Source organism: Schistocerca cancellata, chromosome 5, assembly GCF_023864275.1.
Source record: "Schistocerca cancellata isolate TAMUIC-IGC-003103 chromosome 5, iqSchCanc2.1, whole genome shotgun sequence".
NCBI lineage: Eukaryota > Metazoa > Arthropoda > Insecta > Orthoptera > Acrididae > Schistocerca > Schistocerca cancellata.
In genome coordinates, this window is record NC_064630.1 from 520,539,161 (window position 1) to 520,564,025 (window position 24,865).

The following is a 24,865-nucleotide window of genomic DNA, read 5'->3' on the forward strand; positions in this document are numbered from 1 at the left end:
TGGGATCCAGAGAAAGGAATAGTTGGATCGTTCTGGGGAGGAGTGGCACGGGAAGCATTTAAGAAACAGGATGTGGAACTGGCACAAATCATAAAAATACACAAAACGGCTTGAAACCATGTAAAAAAAAAAGGCACAATACATTATAAATGTAGAGAAAAGTGGGAGAAAAGATACGTATGAGGTAAGGGAGTATGAGTTTGTTGGGCCCATGTAGATGAGGAAAATAAAATGTGAAAATATGCAAGGATGAGGAAGGAAGTGAGATGAATAGGAATAAACATAATTATAACTATCAGAGAGGAAAAATCTGGGTCATCAGATGCTTCATTGACAATCTGCACAGTGCTGTAACCATGTGGACAAGATCACTGATACAGTATGGCTCAGAAGTATGAGTTGTTTGGAAGGCAATGAATAAACACAGGAAAGAAGTGAAAGAATGGACACTGTGAAGGCTAATGCTATAGAGAATAGTAACAAAGGAATACATCACAGGTTTGTAACATGGAAGAAAAGCCGTTAGGCAAAACCAAACAATGGAAAATCCAGGTTGGAATATCAGCAATATAAGTCAAATGTAGATGACATTTTTAATTGCAGACAAACACTACAAAAAGATGATTACACATTTAGCTTTCAGACGAAGTCTTCTATAAAAAAGCAAACACACACAATCGTTCACAAAAGCAAGCACACCATATGCACACATGATCTCCATCTCCAGCAGCTCGGACCAGAATGCAAGTGTCATGTAGAATTGAAGCAGCAATCTGGAGGGGGCGGGGAAGGGTAAGGGATAGCAGGGCATGGGTGGGGGGGAGAGAAGAGCACTGTCTGATGGAGTGTACAGGGGCTAAACTGCCAACAGGTATAGCATTGGGAGGCAGTGGGACAGCAGGGTTTTGTGGCAGGGAGGGGGGAATGGGGAGTGAAAAAGTAGAGGAGCAGGGAAGGGGAAAGATGGATGAGTGCATTGGTAGAGGGCAGCACACAAAGAGGTTGAGAGGATAGGAATAGGGCTGCTTCACAACACAGGCCACCTGTATCTTCCCCTCCATCACCAGATTTACTGAACTGTGCGCATGAAAATTATCCTTACAACAAGTTCTCCACTGCCAAAATTATCCTGGCCTCAACCTATGGCAACCTACTGTCCCCACACCCTCCACCCAAGAGTTCTCTGCTTCTCCTGTCCTATCACCTCCTCCTTAAACTCTTCCCCTCACCCTCTTTGTGTACTGTCCTCTGCCAATTTACTCACCCATCCTTCCACTTCCCCGCTACTCTCCTTTTTTATGCACCATTAATTTTACAATACCATGTCTATTCATTTGATTATTCTCTCAAATGTGGTTGATATAGTTGTCCATCTGGAAGTGGTTTTGGATATACATATCCAACAACCCCTGGCTGGAATTTACTTATGCTGGCAGCTAAAGAGAAGACAAGTGATTGACTCAAATATTTTTAACATGTATAAATTACAAATTAATCAGTTTACAGATAAGTATACAGTAAAGCTTATTTCAAATAATAATAACAGAGTTACAACAAAAAAACCATGCTCTTGTGAAATACTTATTTTAAGGGTGAGTTTCTTTAATAAATCTTTATGTTTCAGCTACAAGGATACCTCAAATGTTGTGCCTCTCATATTTGTTTTGAGCACTGGATCTGACCCTTTTGGAGCATTTCAAAGGTTTGCTACAGAGAAAGGATTCAGAGACAGAATTCTGTCTATTTCATTGGGGCAAGGTCAAGGTCCAGTTGCTGAAAAACTTATTGGTACCGGCACAGCAAACGGAGACTGGGTCTTTTTGCAGGTAAGACCAATTTATAAGTTTCTTTGATGTGTCAATTACAGATTCTTATCTAAAAAAAATTTGAAGATTAATCAGTTACTGACTTAAGTTTATGAAAGTATGTTTACATGTAAATGAAAATCAAAATATTATATGACTTAAGGTAAAAAGCTATTGTTATTGGCAGAATTAATTTTTTTTTCACTATTACGATTGCAGAACTAGTGTTGTACTGACATAATAAGTTCCACTGAATTTTACCAAACAGTGATCATCACAAATGGAGCAATACTCCTACAGAACACATCCAAAGAAAAAAGAGAAACACAGAGAAAAAATTTAATTTTTAATTTGTAAATTCCATGTATCATGGTATAAAATTCTTAGCGGTTGTTTTACTCATCATAGCTGGTAATCCATCGCAGCAAAAGTCCTGGAACAGTAACTGTAGGTTTTTACTTTAAAGTAAAAATAAAATTTAATCAAGTATAGTGTTTCATTTGATATTTATTACAGTTTCAAAATAAAGGCATCTTGACAAATCTGAAATAAGTTGTAACATACTTACAACAAGCTACATGCTTTCTCTCCAAAATCACACAAAATTCTGACCTCTCCTGACAACATGGCTCTAACTATTTATACTTTCTTAATAATCCTGAACAATCCTCAGCATTGTTTAAAATGAATATTTGATTAATTAATAATCAGAATCGATACAAAAAATTGAAAATAAATATCTGATTGTATATTTACTCCAAATCAGCTAGTACACTGTGATATTAGTACATGTCTGTTATTTTATTCAAGAATAAATTCTCAAATAAGAAATTACAATAATACATTAACATTTTTTATTAATAACTAGAGGCTCCCTTCATGGGAATTGTTCCCTTCATTTACAGAGCTTCTAAACTTTGAACTGAAAGAGTTTAAACAGTTATTTTCTCAGTTATAATTTTTTCTAGATGAGCTACATATTTTGTTTACATGTGCAATCCTGAACTAGACTGGAAACTGTTCATTTTAAGTGGGTCTTAATGGGCTGTTACATTTCAGTGGTTGTGACTTCTCACTATGATATCGATGAGTCAGTTTTGTAATTATAGTATACTTTCATCATGGAAATTGGTAATCCATTACATGATTGTCTTAAACAACTTCGCTCTCTCTCTCTCTCTCTCTCTCTCTCTCTCTCTCTCTCTCTCTTTCTCTCTCTCTCTCTCTCTCTCCCCCCTCACTCATCAAACACACACCCAGGTTCAGGCTCTGACATCACATAAATGAATCATTTGACAGTTACGCGGACTTCTTTTGACTGCTGTGATATCATCAGCATTGTCGTGGTGCAGTCCATACTCGATGGTGCACCTCACAACTTCAAGTCTGTATACCAAATCACAGAAAAAATGCAGGGCCCTGCAGGTCCTGCAACTCGCTGCAAACACTGTTCCAACTTGAAGACACAGCACTCAGGCATATCACATCACATACAGGAACAAGTTACAAAACCCTTGAAAGAGTTTCCTATTCTTAACTATTTAATTAATAAGTGTTTGCACCTACAACATTCCTGATGCATAGGCTACATAGAGATGGGTTATACATCACTCTATTATACATCACTCTACTAGAGTGATAAATTCCACCACACACTACAAAAAGCAGAAAAAGCCACAAAACTCCTTTTATATGACAATGGTAAATCTGAAATGATTTTCGAGTACCATTTGCAGCCTTTGTATGGATATGCAGTAAGTGATATTTATGAACTGAAAACTGTGCTGATTGTAGGTGGATTCCTGCCTGTGGAGATGAAGGCTTTGGTGTAGCCTTGAAGATATTGACATATGATTTACCTAATGTCTCCATCAAACTGTGATTCATAGTATAACCCATTACAATTTGTTTTATAGCAAACAGTTTTCCAACTAAAATCTATGCCAGCATACTGATGATATTGGGAAAGGTTTCATGTGTTCATGCACATTAGTTTGTTTCACATGTTTTCACATGTTTCACATGCTTAGAGACAGTTTTTGCATATCCTTTAACATCTAGCTTTTGTGAATTAATACACTTTCCCTGTCACTGCCAAAATTTATTTAATGATTGGCTGACAAACATAGCATTGCCTGCGTATTCATTTTGAAAATGGTTCATTTCCATTTATTTGTGAAAACACCTTTGAAATTATGAAACAGTCATGCATAAAAATATGCATAATATATAACTGTATAAGTACAACATCCAAATTTTTTGCAAATGTCTCTGTGGTAATGCCTCTTCGTAGCCCTATAGAGACCCAAGTTTCCACCTACATCTGTTTTCTCTTTGCAGTAGAAAACTGTCAAAAGCACTGCCAGGTGTTATGGATTTCCTTAAGTTGAGTTTATCGTGGGAGTGTCTTAGTAGGAAAGAATAAATGTATTAAAACTTCATTCATGATGTGACATTTTCTCATGCATCCCAGCACTGAGTTACAACAATATACATAACATGATAACTTATACCTATGGCTAACATTCCATCCACTGGTTATATTACAAACATAAATTTCTTAAGTTTTAAAATGTCATAAAAATTTTCATTAACTGGGTTCTGTTACTATAGTTTGTTCATTAGCTTCTAATTATATTCGTTCACATCACATATACAAATTAATTACATATCAAATTAATTATATGAATATAACTGAGGGAAACATTCCACGTGGGAAAAATATATCTAAAAACAAAGATTCTGTAACTTACCAAACGGAAGCATTGGTATGTTGATAGAGACAATAACAAACACAAACACACACCCAAATTTCAAGCTTTCACAACCCACGGTTGCTTCACCAGGAAAGAGGGAAGGAGAGGGGAAGATGAAAGGATGTGGGTTTTACAAGAGAAGGGAAGGAGTCATTCCAATCCCGGGAGCGGAAAGACTCACCTTGGGGGGAAAAAGGGAAAGGTATACACTCGCACACACACACATATCCATCCGCACATATACAGACATGGCAAAACACATTAAAACAAAGTTTTAAGAATATAAATAAAAATGGTGCTGTTGTTGTTGTGGTCTTCAGTCCTAAGACCGGTTTGATGCAGCTCTCCATGCTTCTCTATCCTCTGCAAGCATCTTCATCTCCCAGTACTTACTGCAACCTACATCCTTCTGAATCGTGTATTCATCTCTTGGTCTCCCTCTATGATTTTTACCTGCCACGCTGCCCTCCAATGCTAAATTTGTGATCCCTTGATGCCTCAGAACATGTCCTACCAACTATTCCCTTCTTCTTGTCAAGTTGTGCCACAAACTCCTCTTCTCCCCAATTCTATTCAATACCTCCTCATTAGTTATGTGATCTACCCATCTAATCTTCAGCATTCTTCTGTAGCACCACATTTCGAAAGCTTCTATTCTCTTCTTGTCCAAACTATTTATCGTCCATGTTTCACTTCCATACATGGCTACACTCCATACAAATACTTTCAGAAACGACTTCCTGACACTTAAATCCATACTCGATGTTAACAAATTTCTCTTCTTCACAAACGCTTTCCTTGCCACTGCCAAACTACATTTTATAACCTCTCTACTTTGACCATCATCAGTTATTTTGCTCCCTAAATAGCAAAACTCCTTTAATACTTTAAGTGTCTCATTTCCTAATCTAATTCCCTCATCATCATCAAACTTAATTCGACTACATTCCATTATCCTCATTTTGCTTTTGTTAATGTTCATCTTATATCCTCCTTTCAAGACACTGTCCATTCCGTTCAACTGCTCTTCCAAGTCCTTTGCTGTCTCTGACAGAATTACAATGTCATCGGCGAACCTCAAAGTTTTGATTTCTTCTCCATGGATTTTAATTCCTGCTCCAAATTTTTCTTTTATTTCCTTTACTGCTTGCTCAATATACAGATTGAATAACATTGGGGAGAGGCTACAACCCTGTCTCACTCCCTTCCCACCCACTGCTTCCCTTTCATGCCCCTTGACTCTTATAACTGCCATCTGGTTTCTGTACAAATTGTAAATAGCCTTTCACTCCCTGTATTTTACCCCTGCCACCTTCAGAATTTGAAAGAGAGTATTCCAGTCAACATTGTCAATAGCTTTCTCTAAGTCTACAAATGCTAGAAATGTAGGTTTGCCTTTCTTTAATCTTTCTTCTAAGGTAAGTCGTAAGGTCAGTATTGCCTCACGTGTTCCAACATTTCTACGGAATCCAAACTGATCTTCCCCGAGTTTGGCTTCCACCAGTTTTTCCATTAGTATGTAAAGAATTTGTTTCAGTATTTTGCTGCTGTGACTTATTAAACTGATAGTTCGGTAATTTTCACATCTGTCAACACCTGCTTTCTTTGGGATTGGAATTATTATATTCTTCTTGAAGTCTGAGGGTGTTTCGCCTGTCTCATACATCTTGCTCACCAGATGGTAGAGTTTTGTCAGGACTGGCTCTCCCAAGGTTGTCAGTAGTTCTAATGGAATGTTGTCTACTCCCGGGGCCTTGTTTCGACTCAGGTCTTTCAGTGCTCTGTCAAATTCTTCATGCAGTATCATATCTCCCATTTCATCTTCATCTACATCCTCTTCCATTTCCATAATATTGTCCTCAAGTACATCGTCCTTGTATAGACCCTCTACATACTCCTCCCACCTTTCTGCTTTCCCTTCTTTGCTTAGAACTGGGTTTCCATCTGAGCTCTTGATGTTCATACAAGTGGTTCTCTTATCTCCAAAGGTCTCTCTAATTTTCCTGTAGGCAGTATCTATCTTACCCCTAGTGAGATAAGCCTCTACATCCTTACATTTGTCCTATAGCCATCCCGGCTTAGCTATTTTGCACTTCCTGTCGATCTCATTTTTGAGACGTTTGTATTCCTTTTTGCCTGCTTCATTTACTGCATTTTTATATTTTCTCCTTTCATCAATTAAATTCAATATTTCTTCTGTTACCCAAGGATTTATACTAGCCCTCGTCTTTTTACCTACTTGACCCTCTGCTGGCTTCACTACTTCATCCCTCAGACCTACCCATTCTTCTTCTACTGTATTTTTCCCCCATTCTTGTCAATTGTTCCCTTATGCTCTCCCTGAAACTCTGTACAACCTCTGGTTTAGTCAGTTTATCCAGGTCCCATCCCTTAATTTCCCACCTTTTTGCAGTTTCCTCAGTTTTAATCTACAGTTCATAACCAATAGATTGTGGTCAGAGTCCACATCTGCCCATGGAAATGTCTTACAATTTAAAACCTGGTTCCTAAATCTCTGTCTTGCCATTATATAATCTATCTGATACCTTCTAGTATCCCCAGGATTCTTCCATGTATACAACCTTCTTTTATGATTCTTGAACCAAGTGTTAGCTATGATTAAGTTATGCTCTGTGCAAAATTCTACCAGACAGCTTCCTCTTTCATTTCTTACCCCCAATCCATATTCACCTATTATGTTTCCTTCTCTCCCTGTTCCTACTCTCGAATTCCAGTACAATTTACATAAAACAATCATTGCTTTATCTTCAGGTATTCATCAAGAGAGTAGAAGAAACAAATAAAATATGTACTGAGAGATGACTGTTAATATTTGTAACTTATGGAACAGATTTCTGCAAGTATATCTTGGATGAACACTGCTCATGATTCTCAAGGCTCTCTTATGTGCAGTAAATATTTTTGTGGCTAAAGGCTGGTTACCCCACAATATTATGCCATATGACATGATAGAATGAAAATAGCCAAAGTAGGCAGCTTCGATAGCGTTCAAGTCACAAATGGGGGTGATTACACAAATAGCTTAAGTTGCCACACTGAGCCTTCAATGGTGGTCTAGGATATGCACAGACCAGTTCAACTTGCCATCAGTTAGAATGCCCAAGAACATAGATGATTCACAGTGTAGTATATTTAGTTTACCACAGTTTAAGTGGCATACTTCATTTTCTTGCTGAGATGTATGAAATCGTATAAACTGAGTTTTTTCAATATTTAAGAGTTATTCCATTGCACTAGAACCAGTGTAGGATGTCAACAAGTACAGCATTATATTTATTTTCTAGGTCATTGTTAGTTCAACTTTCAAGCAGAATGGTGGTATTATCAGCAAAAGGAGTAAATTTACACTTGGTGTCTGTACAAAGTGGGAGACCATTGATGAAGATAAGAAAAAGCAAAGGTCCCAAAATTGACCCTTTAGGCATTCCACACTTTAATGTGCCCCAATTGGATGAGACGGGACTATCATCGGCACCATTAATTATTATCTTCTGTTTTGTAGACATGATTCGATCCACCTACCAGTGCTACCTGCAAGCCATAATTATTAGCCCTCTGTAAGAGAATGTTGTGGTCTACACAGACAAAGGCCTTTGACAAGTCACAGGAGATTCCAGTAGACGAAATATTATTATTTATGAGTCCCAAAAGAAATCCGTTGTAATTCGATTACTCGATAAATAGTACAATTCTCAAAGCTGTCAATTTAACTAAGTACCTGGGTGTTAAAATTACGAACAACTTCAGTTGGAAAGACCACATAGATAATATTGTGGGGATGGCGAGCCAAAGGTTGCGTTTCATTGGTAGGACACTTAGAAGATGCAACAAGTCCACTAAAGAGACAGCTTACACTACACTCGTTCGTCCTCTGTTAGAATGGATTTTAATTCCTGCTCCAAATTTTTCTTTTATTTCCTTTACTGCTTGCTCAATATACAGATTGAATAACATTGGGGAGAGGCTACAACCCTGTCTCACTCCCTTCCCACCCACTGCTTCCCTTTCATGCCCCTTGACTCTTATAACTGCCATCTGGTTTCTGTACAAATTGTAAATAGCCTTTCACTCCCTGTATTTTACCCCTGCCACCTTCAGAATTTGAAAGAGAGTATTCCAGTCAACATTGTCAATAGCTTTCTCTAAGTCTACAAATGCTAGAAACGTAGGTTTGCCTTTCTTTAATCTTTCTTCTAAGGTAAGTCGTAAGGTCAGTATTGCCTCACGTGTTCCAACATTTCTACGGAATCCAAACTGATCTTCCCCGAGTTTGGCTTCCACCAGTTTTTCCATTAGTATGTAAAGAATTTGTTTCAGTATTTTGCTGCTGTGACTTATTAAACTGATAGTTCGGTAATTTTCACATCTGTCAACACCTGCTTTCTTTGGGATTGGAATTATTATATTCTTCTTGAAGTCTGAGGGTGTTTCGCCTGTCTCATACATCTTGCTCACCAGATGGTAGAGTTTTGTCAGGACTGGCTCTCCCAAGGTTGTCAGTAGTTCTAATGGAATGTTGTCTACTCCCGGGGCCTTGTTTCGACTCAGGTCTTTCAGTGCTCTGTCAAATTCTTCATGCAGTATCATATCTCCCATTTCATCTTCATCTACATCCTCTTCCATTTCCATAATATTGTCCTCAAGTACATCGTCCTTGTATAGACCCTCTACATACTCCTCCCACCTTTCTGCTTTCCCTTCTTTGCTTAGAACTGGGTTTCCATCTGAGCTCTTGATGTTCATACAAGTGGTTCTCTTATCTCCAAAGGTCTCTCTAATTTTCCTGTAGGCAGTATCTATCTTACCCCTAGTGAGATAAGCCTCTACATCCTTACATTTGTCCTATAGCCATCCCGGCTTAGCTATTTTGCACTTCCTGTCGATCTCATTTTTGAGACGTTTGTATTCCTTTTTGCCTGCTTCATTTACTGCATTTTTATATTTTCTCCTTTCATCAATTAAATTCAATATTTCTTCTGTTACCCAAGGATTTATACTAGCCCTCGTCTTTTTACCTACTTGACCCTCTGCTGGCTTCACTACTTCATCCCTCAGACCTACCCATTCTTCTTCTACTGTATTTTTCCCCCATTCTTGTCAATTGTTCCCTTATGCTCTCCCTGAAACTCTGTACAACCTCTGGTTTAGTCAGTTTATCCAGGTCCCATCCCTTAATTTCCCACCTTTTTGCAGTTTCCTCAGTTTTAATCTACAGTTCATAACCAATAGATTGTGGTCAGAGTCCACATCTGCCCATGGAAATGTCTTACAATTTAAAACCTGGTTCCTAAATCTCTGTCTTGCCATTATATAATCTATCTGATACCTTCTAGTATCCCCAGGATTCTTCCATGTATACAACCTTCTTTTATGATTCTTGAACCAAGTGTTAGCTATGATTAAGTTATGCTCTGTGCAAAATTCTACCAGACAGCTTCCTCTTTCATTTCTTACCCCCAATCCATATTCACCTATTATGTTTCCTTCTCTCCCTGTTCCTACTCTCGAATTCCAGTACAATTTACATAAAACAATCATTGCTTTATCTTCAGGTATTCATCAAGAGAGTAGAAGAAACAAATAAAATATGTACTGAGAGATGACTGTTAATATTTGTAACTTATGGAACAGATTTCTGCAAGTATATCTTGGATGAACACTGCTCATGATTCTCAAGGCTCTCTTATGTGCAGTAAATATTTTTGTGGCTAAAGGCTGGTTACCCCACAATATTATGCCATATGACATGATAGAATGAAAATAGCCAAAGTAGGCAGCTTCGATAGCGTTCAAGTCACAAATGGGGGTGATTACACAAATAGCTTAAGTTGCCACACTGAGCCTTCAATGGTGGTCTAGGATATGCACAGACCAGTTCAACTTGCCATCAGTTAGAATGCCCAAGAACATAGATGATTCACAGTGTAGTATATTTAGTTTACCACAGTTTAAGTGGCATACTTCATTTTCTTGCTGAGATGTATGAAATCGTATAAACTGAGTTTTTTCAATATTTAAGAGTTATTCCATTGCACTAGAACCAGTGTAGGATGTCAACAAGTACAGCATTATATTTATTTTCTAGGTCATTGTTAGTTCAACTTTCAAGCAGAATGGTGGTATTATCAGCAAAAGGAGTAAATTTACACTTGGTGTCTGTACAAAGTGGGAGACCATTGATGAAGATAAGAAAAAGCAAAGGTCCCAAAATTGACCCTTTAGGCATTCCACACTTTAATGTGCCCCAATTGGATGAGACGGGACTATCATCGGCACCATTAATTATTATCTTCTGTTTTGTAGACATGATTCGATCCACCTACCAGTGCTACCTGCAAGCCATAATTATTAGCCCTCTGTAAGAGAATGTTGTGGTCTACACAGACAAAGGCCTTTGACAAGTCACAGGAGATTCCAGTAGACGAAATATTATTATTTATGAGTCCCAAAAGAAATCCGTTGTAATTCGATTACTCGATAAATAGTACAATTCTCAAAGCTGTCAATTTAACTAAGTACCTGGGTGTTAAAATTACGAACAACTTCAGTTGGAAAGACCACATAGATAATATTGTGGGGATGGCGAGCCAAAGGTTGCGTTTCATTGGTAGGACACTTAGAAGATGCAACAAGTCCACTAAAGAGACAGCTTACACTACACTCGTTCGTCCTCTGTTAGAATATTGCTGCGCGGTGTGGGATCCTTACCAGGTGGGATTGACAGAGGACATCGAAAGGGTGCAAAAAAGGGCAGTTCATTTTGTATTATCACGTAATAGGGGAGAGAGTGTGGCAGATATGATACGCGAGTTGGGATGGAAGTCATTAAAGCAAAGACATTTTTCAGCGCCGTGAGATCTATTTACGAAATTTCAGTCACCAACTTTCTCTTCCGAATGCGAAAATATTTTATTGAGCCCAAACTACATAGGTAGGAATGATCATCAAAATAAAATAAGAGAAATCAGAGCTCGAACAGAAAGGTTTAGGTGTTCGTTTTTCCCGCGCGCTGTTCGGGAGTGGAATGGTAGGGAGATAGTATGATTGTGGTTCGATGAACCCTCTGCCAAGCACTTAAATGTGAATTGCAGAGTAATTATGTAGATGAAGATGTAGATTGACTCTAAAATTTCATTAGTGAGAGAAAAAATAGCCTGCTCAGTTGATATGCCTTTTTGGAAACCAAACTGGTTTCTGTAGAGGATGCTGTGGTTGTTAAGATGTTCTACAATTCTTTTATATGTTAGTTTCTCCAATACTTTTGAGAAACTACTTAGTAGTGATATTAAATGGTAGTTAGATAAATTGGTTTTGTCATCCATCTTGAAAAGTGGTTTCACAACGGCAAGCTTTAATCTCTCTGGGAAATTCAATCTCTTTAAGAAAATTCCAGTATGCTACCAGAAGGCTTCTAGTTTAAACTGCACTGATCATAATGAATGTATTACATATAACTAAAAAAATCTAACCTAAGAGTGAATATCTCCTTGAGGTTTAACGACTATAAGAAATTCAGGATGGCAATGACCAGCTGTGAAGTGGAATTTACATTGATTTAGTCAACCACAATTACATGATAGTGGCATATAAGAGCCTTTCAGTGACATATTGCCATTTCTGAATTAAACTACTTAATGGAACAAGTCTTAAACCACCATACAATGCACCATAATGGCACAAAATCTAATTCAGACTATGCAGCAGAAACACACAAAAATTGAGGAAGCAACATAATTCTTATGATTAACGGTAACCTAAGATTGAAGCAGCTTTGCTCTCCAAAATTTCATAAGAGAATATATTTGACTAATCTTATTAAGCACAATGAAATCTAAACACAAACACTAAAAACACTTCACTCAACAGCTTCGTCTCAATTCATGTTCAAATGTCAGTTACAAAGTACCGAACATGCACATGCTACCATGTGCAGGCCTTGCGTTGTATTCACCCCAATTGACAACTTTCATCAGAATGAAAACACAAGCAGAATCAATTACCATTTAAATTTGTAGTATTTCCTACAATGCAATCAAACAAGCTGTTTTTTTATAGTCACTCTAAAACAGAGTCACATGCTGGCAAAAAGCAAAAAAAGTGCAATGCCATGTTACACAAATAACAGAATGCTCAACAAATTAATTGTAGTCTTGGCAAATATCCAGGCAGGTTAATACATGCACTTCCTGTTACAGGTAGCTGACAACAAAGTGCATGAAATCCAGAGCAAAGCGTTCCACCAATCACGGCCACAGAGCACATCCCAATAACTAAGTACATCACCCGGTACACAATCCTGGGTGGCCTATCACCTAAAATACATTCAAATTGTCGCAACAAGTGGCACCAGCTCACCACACTTATTGCTGCTGACTTCCTGGTGCCTGGCCGAGCCGTCACTTCGCAGCTGCCGCTGGCTGGTCTGAAACTGTCCACTTTGACCCCCTTCCACCATCCGTGCGTGTCCTCTAGTATCCACACTGTGACTCTCAGTCAAACCCATGACTCCCATTGAGAAATAAAGATTGACAGAATCCTGTGCAGCTTACAGACCAATTACAGAGTGCTTGACTATATTTGTCTGTGAGGTAGGGAACGCCATACGTGCTTTTCCAGGGCATGCTGTGGACTGTCCACTGTGGTGTAGCAGCTGCAATTGCTCACTGGTGATGAATTTAATTGTTTATGGAAACTGTAATTTGTTAGGACATTCCATGTATGAACAGATAGGAACACTTTCTGCTTAGACAGATTGTTCAAAACTATGTATAGTTTTGTATGTGTTTAATAAACATGTTTTCAGTATAAAGTGTTAGTTCTTGTTGAAGAACGTGTTCTCATAACTGGTATTTTTAATCCTGTGATTTTTGTCATCTTTGGGAAGACATTAAGAGCATTAGTGGTGTTAAATATGATTTATAGAATTATTGGTGCTGAGAAAATATGAAGTTACAAAAGAGGTAGTGTCTGTTATTAAGATACAAGATTTTCTTTTTTGGGTGCTGTAGCAACTGTTCATGATTTCTGTCAATGTTAGGTAAATAAAACAAAGTAGTAAACTAGAAAAACAGAAGGAAGTGAACTGTAAAGATGGGAAGAAAGTTCAAGAGGAAAATAATGAACAAAAAAGTAGATATGGAATGGGAGTTCAAACATGTAATGATGTGAATGTAACTCTCTCAAATGTTAACTAGAGGTTATGCCTCAGAGTTAGAGAGAGATCGCACTGGATCACCAGACACATTAGCTAACATGAGAAAAGAGAAGAAATGTAATTTCATATACACTCCTGGAAATTGAAATAAGAACACCGTGAATTCATTGTCCCAGGAAGGGGAAACTTTATTGACACATTCCTGGGGTCAGATACATCACATGATCACACTGATAGAACCACAGGCACATAGACACAGGCAACAGAGCATGCACAATGTCGGCACTAGTACAGTGTATATCCACCTTTCGCAGCAATGCAGGCTGCTATTCTCCCATGGAGACGATCGTAGAGATGCTGGATGTAGTCCTGTGGAACGGCTTGCCATGCCATTTCCACCTGGCGCCTCAGTTGGACCAGCGTTCGTGCTGGACGTGCAGACCGCGTGAGACGACGCTTCATCCAGTCCCAAACATGCTCAATGGGGGACAGATCTGGAGATCTTGCTGGCCAGGGTAGTTGACTTACACCTTCTAGAGCACGTTGGGTGGCACGGGATACATGCGCACGTGCATTGTCCTGTTGGAACAGCAAGTTCCCTTGCCAGTCTAGGAATGGTAGAACGATGGGTTCGATGACGGTTTGGATGTACCGTGCACTATTCAGTGTCCCCTCGACGATCACCAGTGGTGTACGGCCAGTGTAGGAGATCGCTCCCCACACCATGATGCCGGGTGTTGGCCCTGTGTGCCTCGGTCGTATGCAGTCCTGATTGTGGCGCTCACCTGCACGGCGCCAAACACGCATACGACCATCATTGGCACCAAGGCAGAAGCGACTCTCATCGCTGAAGACGACACGTCTCCATTCGTCCCTCCATTCACGCCTGTCGCGACACCACTGGAGGCGGGCTGCACGATGTTGGGGCGTGAGCGGAAGACGGCCTAACGGTGTGCGGGACCGTAGCCCAGCTTCATGGAGACGGTTGCGAATGGTCCTCGCCGATACCCCAGAAGCAACAGTGTCCCTAATTTGCTGGGAAGTGGCGGTGCGGTCCCCTACGGCACTGCGTAGGATCCTACGGTCTTGGCGTGCATCCGTGCGTCGCTGCGGTCCGGTCCCAGGTCGACGGGCACGTGCACCTTCCGCCGACCACTGGCGACAACATCGATGTACTGTGGAGACCTCACGCCCCACGTGTTGAGCAATTCGGCGGTACGTCCACCCGGCCTCCCGCATGCCCACTATACGCCCTCGCTCAAAGTCCGTCAACTGCACATACGGTTCACGTCCACGCTGTCGCGGCATGCTACCAGTGTTAAAGACTGCGATGGAGCTCCGTATGCCACGGCAAACTGGCTGACACTGACGGCGGCGGTGCACAAATGCTGCGCAGCTAGCGCCATTCGACGGCCAACACCGCGGTTCCTGGTGTGTCCGCTGTGCCGTGCGTGTGATCATTGCTTGTACAGCCCTCTCGCAGTGTCTGGAGCAAGTATGGTGGGTCTGACACACCGGTGTCAATGTGTTCTTTTTTCCATTTCCAGGAGTGTAGTTATGAAATGTGTATTTTCAATGATCTTTATTTCTGAGAATGATCATTTATAGATATCTTCTTATGATTTTTAATTTTATCTTCAAAGATACTATACAAAAAAGTATTTTTTATATATTATTTCAATCATATCATTTATGAGAACAAGCTCTCAGTCAATAACATGAATACCACTCAAATTAATTTATCACTTCCTTTTTTTTATTTTTTAGAACTGTCACCTTGCAACTTCATGGATGTTATCTATGGAAAAAATCATCATTGGTTTCTCAGAGAATCCAGAACAAGTTAATCCTGATTTCCGCTTATTCCTCAGCTCAATGCCATCAAAATCTTTTCCTGTGTCTGTTCTTCAGAACTCTGTAAAGGTTACAAATGAACCACCAAAAGGTCTTCGTGCAAATATAAAAAGGGCATTCCTTGAACTTACAGAGGATTTCTTTGAAGATCACCGTAAGTTTAAATAACATTTCTACTTGTATTAGTAATAATTCAGTAGTTGATACAGTTTTATTGCAAAATATTAAGATAATTTACATTTGCATTGCTGTGTGAATTGTAATGAGAAAAAATATATGACGAATTATTGTAACTTTTCCAGCACTTGGTCCAGACTGGAGAAAAATGATATTTGGCATATGTTTCTTCCATGGAGTAATTCAAGAACGTAAGAAGTTTGGTCCACTTGGCTGGAATATTACATATGAATTCAATGACAGTGACAGAGAGTGTGCATTAAATACAATGAAGATGTTCTGTGCTGAAAACTCAATTCCTTGGGATGCTCTTGAATATATCACTGGTAACAAAAATATTTTTCATTGTAATGCAGACAAATTTTTTTCTTTTTCCTCTCATGTTTCCTGAAGTGGTGATTCATTGATGGCGTGCTCTTAGGCATACAGCAGTGTTATTGATTTCTTGTTATAGTCAATATTTCAACTAATCAAAATATTGTACATAAAACAGAATCAACAACCCACCTCTACACACAAAAGTACTGTCTTTTTTTAATATCAGCACTGTGTATGAACCTTTAAAACCACTGTTAATTGCCTTTGCCTTTTTTTCTGACTCTAAAATACTATTTGAGTTTTGCACAATCTAATTGAAGCACCTATGTGAAATGAAATTAATATCTGTATTGCATTAGGGGAAATAACATACGGAGGCCGTGTTACTGATTCATGGGACCTCAGATGTCTCAAAACAATACTGAAAGGATTTTTCTCACCAAAAATTTTAAAGTCAGGTATGATTCATTACATTCTCCCTTTTGTATCTGTTTACAATAATGTTATCAGTTACAGTATTTATGAATAGTTGTCTGTATTATTACATAATTACTTTTTTTGCTATTTTCAAATTCTTGGTATAAACAAAACCAGTAGCTTTATTTAGAAATAAATGTTACATTTCAAGCTTTAAAAATCACAAAAGAGTTACTGGAAAACAGAGAGGTTAAATTTCAGTTTGTATATCAGGACAGCAAAGCTAATAATTACAACAAACTCATTATCATAGGTGGAGAGAGATGTCCTACAAGTTTCTCTATTTTATGCATGCTTTCTCTTTTCACTTTATCTCTCTTGTTTGTTTCCATTTCCAGTAAAAGGAGTGATGGATATGATGGATTAAAATTTAAAGTTTATCTTCAGTCTTTGTGATGGTTAAGAATCATTAATTCCAGAATTTAGATTTGTGGCTTTTTTGTTTTAAAATTGAGTTGTTTGATTCTACAGGATATATTTATTCTGCATCTGGTGTCTACTATTGCCCTGAATCTGAAGATTTTTCGACACTGGAGCAGTACAGAAACTTTATAGACCAACTTCCAATTATAGAGGAACCAGAGATTTTTGGAATGCACGAAAATGCAAATATAGCTTTTCAGGTAAATGCACAAGACTTTGCACTCTTAACTTAAATGAATAAAATGGAAAAAGGAGAAGGAGAGATAAAATTATCAATACAAACAAAAATAAAACTATAATACCTTGGTCAAACATTAAGTGGATACTAGTATTGCACTCACAGCTAGTTCCAGGAAAGAAAATCTGTGAAAGATCAGTGTAGAAAGGACATTGCCTTTCTTGTCTCCTTAACCTCAGATTGTGACTTGATCTCATTCAAACAAAAACCATCCCATTTAAGATTTTGTCAGTTTTCATAACTTTATTACATTTTCAGTAGTCTAAAAATTACACAGTTGATGCAGTTACAATATTGAGATGGCTTAAGGTGTTAGTTCACTCACACAGAAAAACACATTGAGCACTGGGCATGCAGGAACTGATCCTTCTTGCCATCTTACAAATATTTTATTGTTATGGCACTCAATAACATATTAAATGAATCTTGTTATTGTCATTAGTGCAGACTAAAACTTTTTGGGCAGAGAAACAGTATATCCCAATAAAACTTAAGAATACTCTTTGATTAAGGTGAAAATTATACAAAATAATACAATTATTACAACACATGGCATGTTAATGTATAACTACTGTATTTACTCGAATCTAAGCCGCACTCGAATCTAAGCCGCACTTCAAAAATGAGACTCGAAATAAAGGAAAAAAATTTTCCCGACTCTAAGCCGCACCTGAAATCTGAGACTCGAAATTTAAGGGGAGAAAAAAGTTTTAGGCCGCACCTCCAAATCGAAACAAAGTTGGTACATTCTAATATGAGACACAATTTAGGTCGAATGAATGACGATGCAGCTACAGTAGTTTGGTTCGAGTCGTAAGCTTAGCAGTTAAGCTTTACCAGGTAGCCATTGCTATGCGTCAGGCGCTCCGTCCGTATTTATACGGGTACCCTTACTTTTTCACGTGCTTCGTCTGGTTTGAATCGATTGCTTATTTTGCTTTGAGCTGATAAGTGCCGTTTTCTTTGTTATAGGTGTTTACGTCACTCTAAGCTGAAAATGCATTACTGTACGTACTGTGTCATGCTTTGTTTGTCGCATTCTGATAGTGCGTGTTTACGGCCTGTCGCCGCTCGCGGCATGGTTTGCTCTTGTGCGCGCTACTGCCGCTTACAATTAAAACAAAGAGAGGAATTGTCTCATAACCGAAACAACGGCAAGAGACTGCTATTTGTTGTTAACTTACACTGCTGCTTTCTTTGATAATGATCAACAAGAACCAAATAATAGACTGTGTATGATAGAACATTGTTCTGAATGAGAGTTAGTCGAAAATTTTTCTCCGTTTGAAAATCTTTGCGGCCGCTTCTTTAGTACATCAAATTCTGCACAGAAATTAGAGTCATCTTAGATTTAAAAATCTAGTCAGTTGCCGTGCTTCATTTCTGACTGTATCACTATTAGGCATAAGAATAATACGAATATAAACTTGAAACGATACGTATATTCTTCCGCGTTTGCTGTTGTCTCACTCTAATTTCGTAGTTTATTAGGCAGACAGGATTTAAATGAGATAGCAGCAAAAACGAAAGAATACATGGCAAAATGTTTATATTCGTATTATTCTTGTGGTGAAGAGAATACTGCATGTGATTCACATTTCATCAGGTTTCTATTAGCAACCATCTCTTCTCACATGTAGGAAAAAATTCAGAACGTAGAGATGGCCATATTGACAAACATTCCAAACAGTCTTGCCAGTCGGATTTTCGTATTACATTGAAATTCTGCTACATTCGGAGAGGAACAATACGGAATTTGTATTTACTTCGTTGAGTAATGTATGAAAATGCCGTGGTCGAAACTCGAGGCGGAGAAAAAAGCTCATCTTCCACATATTTTTTTTTAATTCATTTACTGACGCAGAGGTTTTGGCGCCAGTATTTATCTTTGTGCTTACAAAGCATGCCTGTGTAGCGCTACATATATTCGACGGCAGAAGTTAGTTGTGGCGGCACCTACCAACATTTTTCAGAACTTCCGCTTGCTTTGCACTCGATTCTAAGCCGCAGGCGGTTTTTTGGATTACAAAAACCGGAAAAAAAGTGCGGCTTAGATTCGAGTAAATACGGTATGTAACACATCAACAATGCCACTAGTGTCTGCATGTGACATTCGTACAATACCCTCCTCCTCCTCCTCCTCCTCCTCCTCCTCGTCCTCGTCCTCCACCTCCACTCATCCACCCCCCTTTTTTTTACATACTGTCATAATTTTTAGTTACTTCAATAACTACTCCAAAGTATTTCGTTAGAGTCAGGCCCATCATAGACAAGACCTCAGCAGCCAGAGGCTGCAGTCATGTCTGTGAGTTTCATTTGTGTGTGTGTGTGTGTGTGTGTGTGTGTGTGTGTGTGTGTGTGTGTGTGTTCTATCTCCGACAAATGCCACGTTGGCCAAAGTCATTTTCTGACAGTCTTTTTATTGTGCATATCTGTGACTCCGCATCTCCACTATATGATCAGTAGCATCTATCCTTTTTATAATATTGTTACATTTCATCCACATTTATACCTGATGTTGCTCCCATAATGCTTTGGGCAGCTGACTGCACCCTGCCCTGATCACAGATATCCTGATCACAGATACCATTTTAGTCTCTCAACAGTCAAAACCTACTGCCTATTCCAGTTTATGATACAGTCTACAACACCTTAATAAATCATATACAAACAAAGACCATCTACATTTAATCCATCTTTTCAGCCTCCACATTTGTCATTAGTGCACTGCAAAAATGTCTAATTTACCATCAAACATTTGTTGTGAGGCATGAAAATATACAAATATTACCATTTACCAACATTAATATATATTCTCTTTTGTGGCAGATGTTATTCACAGAATCTTATAAGATATTGTTACACAAAATTATGCTGCAATATATATTATCAATAAAGATTCCATGACTTACCAAACAGGAAAGCACTGGTAGATAGACACAATAAAAAAAACACACAAACACACACACAAAATTTCAAGCTTTCACAACCAACGGTTGCTTTGTCAGGAAAGAGGGAAGGAGAGGGAAAGACGAAAAGATGTGGGTTTTAAGGGAGAGAGTAAGGAGTCATTCCAATCCCGGGAGCGGAAAGACTTACCTTAGGGGAAACAAGGTTGGTACACTGTTTATTAGTAACCGAAGGCGCCGCTGTCGAGCTTGATGGTGGTAGCAGGCCCGAATGAGCAGCTGATGGCAGTAAATCAAAAACATTAACCTGCGCCTGGGAAGTTAGCTGCCCAAGCGAAGAGGGGGATGAATGTGCACTCAAATTAACACAGTTAGAACTGGCGGGAGCGCAGACACTGTACAGTTGACGTGGCACGGACATTGTACAGTTTATATGGCACACGGTCACAAATGCACTTGGGTGCGAGAACACTGTAGTGGCACTGACTAACCTTGTGTGTTGCCGAGGCGTCGTCTACTGCAAGCTGCTGCCATGCCGAAGATAACTCGTTACTTAAGTCATTGAGGCGACAGCGTAGCTCAAGTTATTCCAAGCACAGCCGTGTAGACTCGACACACTCCGTGAGCCAGTTATTGATCCATGACCAGAGCTCGGAGGAGGGGTTATTACACTTCCTAGCCAGGTGGGCCTGTTTAGCAGTACTATTGACACTCAACGAAGAACACGTGATGTGTTCCTGCGTAGGGTGGTAGAAAACTGTATTCTTGATGAGGTCAGGCCACAGTTTGTGGTGTGGTAGAAAGTCAATGCCCAAAATGAGATCGTCAACGTCAGCCACCAGGAAGGACCACTTCAGGTTGCACTCAGGTGAGAGGGACACTGCATATGAAGCAGAACCTAAGCACAATAAACTAAATGAGTTTACAGTACGTAGGGCAGTTTTGTGTGGTCAGATCTTTTGGGTAGCAAGACGAGATGGAAGTAGGGAAACATCTGCACTCATGTCAATGAGAAAGTTTGTGCCAGAGTTAAAGTCGCAGACGTAGACTCGTCCATTCGAAGCATTAGTGTCGGACACCGTATGGAGCGTGGGACGGCACCTGCACCTGTTGTTTACATCACAGGAGGTGGCGCCGCTGCCTACCTGTGGTTGAAGTTTGGGTAGGAGCACAGCGGTTTACAGTTGCGTGCTTGTTCCCCGAATTTTGCATGGAATAAACAGTATTTATGGGCGGACGTCTGCTCCTGCGAGCGGTCAGACGGCAGCGGCCCAGCGGAGTCAGCTGTGCTGCTGTTGTGCAGACGTGAAGGTGCCGGCTGTGCGACGAGCTTGACAGACTTAGGTTTAGTGGGGCGTCCACGTTGGGGCCCTGGTTGTGTTTGGAAACTGGCGTAGCTGCCGGACTGCTGGGCAAGGTGTTCACATAGTAGAGCAGAGTAAGCTCGGTCGGTGGTGCGCAAGCGTTCACTATTTGATCTGTCTTCATAGGCGGAGATGGCCGTTTGGACAGACAGAGGCAGCTTTTCCGTCCAAATCTTGGTGAGCATGGCATCTGGCAAGTCGCATTCACCGATGAGAAGTCGTAGGCATCACCACAGCTGGGACGGAGACCTGTCGCCGAGGTGTTCTTCATAGACGAGCTGTCAAACCTTTTCTCTTCTTGTCTTGGGACACGTTCCAGTATTGCTTGTTTAGCTGTAGCATACTTCTCGTTTGGAGGAGGTGACTTAACCAGCTCATAAATTAAGTCGACACGGTCATGCAGGTGGTTCATGAGGCATGTGAAACGGTTGTTGTCATCAAGTGCACAGACACTGAAAGTTTGCTCGACCAGGTTGAACCAGAATTCCAGGTGGGCAGGTTTGAATGCCGGAAATTTTGGTAGATTCAACAAACTGGCGGTCGAAGAATGCGGGCAGCTGCTTGCGGACGCAGAAGTAGGCAAGTCAAAGTTAACTCTGCGTCGTGAGGGTGGTAGAGAGGAAGCAGACGTGCACCCTGTGTTCATAGTAGCTGGAGGGGAAGCGAAATCCGTTATCAGGAAGCCCGGCATGGAGCGAAGTGGGACCGGTTGTTGCAGTGGAAGGTCAAAGTGGTCACGGCAGTTGCTCGACAGGCTATTATGCAATTGGTCCTCACATCTGCAGTGAAATTGTCCTTCACAGAGTCACTGATGAGCTTGGTGGAACCTGATGTGCTCAAATTACTGCACTGATGAACACTCGGGGTAATGTCATTCACATAGTGTGCAACCGGCATGGAGTGATACACACGTAGAGCTTGCACATTCAAAAAGGCATCCTGTTGTGGCACATTATGAAAACTATGCTCCCCACTATTTACAGCACTTGCATTAAAGTTCAGTATCAGTGTGTAGTGGTTTCTTGTACTGCTGTGCGACGAAAACTGAAGCACTTCTGGGCTAACAAAGCCGGAATCGGAGATCGCTGGCATCATGTTCAAAACCACTGCACCTGATGAGGTCCGTGGGTTGTCGAGGCTATAGGACTGCGGAAATTCACGTCGGGCACTGACTACAGCTGGCGTGCTTGAATTAAGTTGTTGTTGCTGGTGAAAAGTGGGCAGCAGAGGCGTGCTCTAGAAGGCCATTGTGTAGTGGACAAAGGTCTACACAGAACGTGGAAGCCGGCGCCGTAGTCTCTTTGTACTCGGTTCAACGGATTATTCGAACTTTGGGGTCATCACTGAAGGAGATATCTAGATGGTAAGGTAATGACCATGGTTCTCTCTTCTAATCATCAATACTTTTATTACACGATAAATGTACAGGTCGAAGGCTAGGCGGGAACTGAGGTCCCGGAAGTATAGAAAAACAAAGATCAACTCGAAGACATAATACACATATGATGTTTTGGCCTGTCCATCCACGGATCGATGCCACACTTTCAGTGGCTGGGAAACACCAACATCACAGAGCTGAGGACTTTTATTGCATTTAGTGGTCATCTAGAAAATATTTTTTTCCATGACATAATTTACTTAGTTCTAAGTTTAAATGAGACTTATGCCCATTTAAGAGGAACAAAACAGGAAAAGTGATATTTTTCCATCAACCAGGGGGATAAAAACCAATTGGCATCATACTCATAAAAGGTTGGTGTGACCATCCAGTCTGAGTCAGTTTCTGACAAAGGACGTGTTAGAAGCAATAAGTTCTGAAATGTGTTTTGGACTCGTTTCAAAGTAAGTATTTATTGGTTTTACAATTCTTCCTCTAGCAGACAAATTAGCCAATACAGTGATGTATTCTTTCTCTTTGCCAGAAGCAACAGTAAAAAAATTCTCGTAGTCTTTTGGGCCTAAGAGTCTACCAGTTTTTGGGCAACATTCAACTCCTGTCTTGTCAGCATCAAATATTTGTTCAGCATCAAGAAGTATTCCTCACAATTTTCTTCTTGAAGGTATTTTTCAAGTTCGTCAAATCAGCCTTCTTTGATGTCTTCAGTCAAACGAGCTTTCCCTTTCAATATGATTGCTGGATTAGAATGTGAAATAGCTGGATGTCTTTTAGGCAGTTGTTTCATATATTTCTCAGTCCTGGCCAGTTATTTGTAAAGGTATTTTTCCTTCCTGTATCCATCATAAATTTGTGCACAGCATCTTTCAGTTCATCTGGAAGTATTCAAAAACCTATTTCCGCTTTTCCTAATATGCAGTCTTTCAACAGCTGTTCTTCTTGTGTTGTTAGAGACTGGGTTTGTGGCACCATCTGCCTTCCTTCAATGGTTTTGCTGCTTAGCTTTGTTGACAATATTGCTTTTGGAACATTACGCTCAGCTGATGCTTTATTTGAACTCAAAATTCCAGGTGGTCTTATTGCCTCTGGAGTATCGCCTAATTGTTTTTCTGAGTATTTAAAAAAAATTCTCTCCAAGTTTCTTAACTCTTATTTGGACCGGGGCTTAATTTCAAGAATGGAAACTATTGACTGACATACACTGAAGAACCAAAGCAAAGAAACTGGTACACCTGCCAAATATCATATAGGGTCCCCACGAGCATGCAGAAGTGCCACAACATGATGTGGCAGGGACTCGACTTACGTCTGAAGTAATGTTGGAGGGAACTGGTACCATGAATTCTGTAGGGTGGCCCACAAATTCGTAAGAGTACTAGGGGTTCGAGATCTCTTCTGAACAACACATTGCAAGGCATTCCAGATATGCTCAATAATGTTCATGTCTGGGGAGTTTGGTGGCCAGTGGAAGTTTTTAAACACAGGAGAGTGTACCTGGAGCCACTATGTAGCAATTCAGGATGTTTGGGGTGTTGCATTGTCCTCCTAGAATTGCCCAAGTCTGTTGGAATGCACAATTTACATGAATGGATGCAGATGATCAGACAGGATGCTTATGTTTGTGTCATCTGTCAGTATCTTATCTAGACATATCAGTGTCCCATATCACTCCAACTACACACGCCCCGCACCATTACAGGGCCTCCACCAGCTTGAACAGTCCTGCTGACATGCAGGGTCCATGAATTCATGAGGCTGTCTCCATGCCCATTACACATCCATCCGCTCAATACAATTTGAAATGAGAGTCGTCCAACCAGACAACAAGTTTCCAGTCATCAACAGTCCAATGTTGATGGGCCAAGGATGGGCATACAAGTGGCCCTTTGGCTCTGGAAGCCCATATAGATGATGTTTCATTTAATGGTTTGCATGCTGACCCAGCATTGAAATCTGCAGCAATTTGCAGAAGG

At 40.0% G+C, this 24,865-nt stretch overlaps 1 protein-coding gene across 1 annotated transcript in view; it reads left to right on the plus strand.

Annotated features, from left to right (window-relative positions):
* The window catches only part of LOC126188640 (dynein axonemal heavy chain 6), a 1,044,937-nt gene that overhangs the window by 886,970 nt on the left and 133,102 nt on the right, over nucleotides 1–24,865 (plus strand). The window contains exons 100-104 of the mRNA XM_049930241.1: nucleotides 1,625–1,826; nucleotides 15,504–15,744; nucleotides 15,893–16,093; nucleotides 16,445–16,543; nucleotides 17,034–17,185. Coding sequence (XP_049786198.1) covers nucleotides 1,625–1,826; nucleotides 15,504–15,744; nucleotides 15,893–16,093; nucleotides 16,445–16,543; nucleotides 17,034–17,185 — 895 coding nt within the window. The remainder of the gene's footprint in view (nucleotides 1–1,624; nucleotides 1,827–15,503; nucleotides 15,745–15,892; nucleotides 16,094–16,444; nucleotides 16,544–17,033; nucleotides 17,186–24,865) is intronic.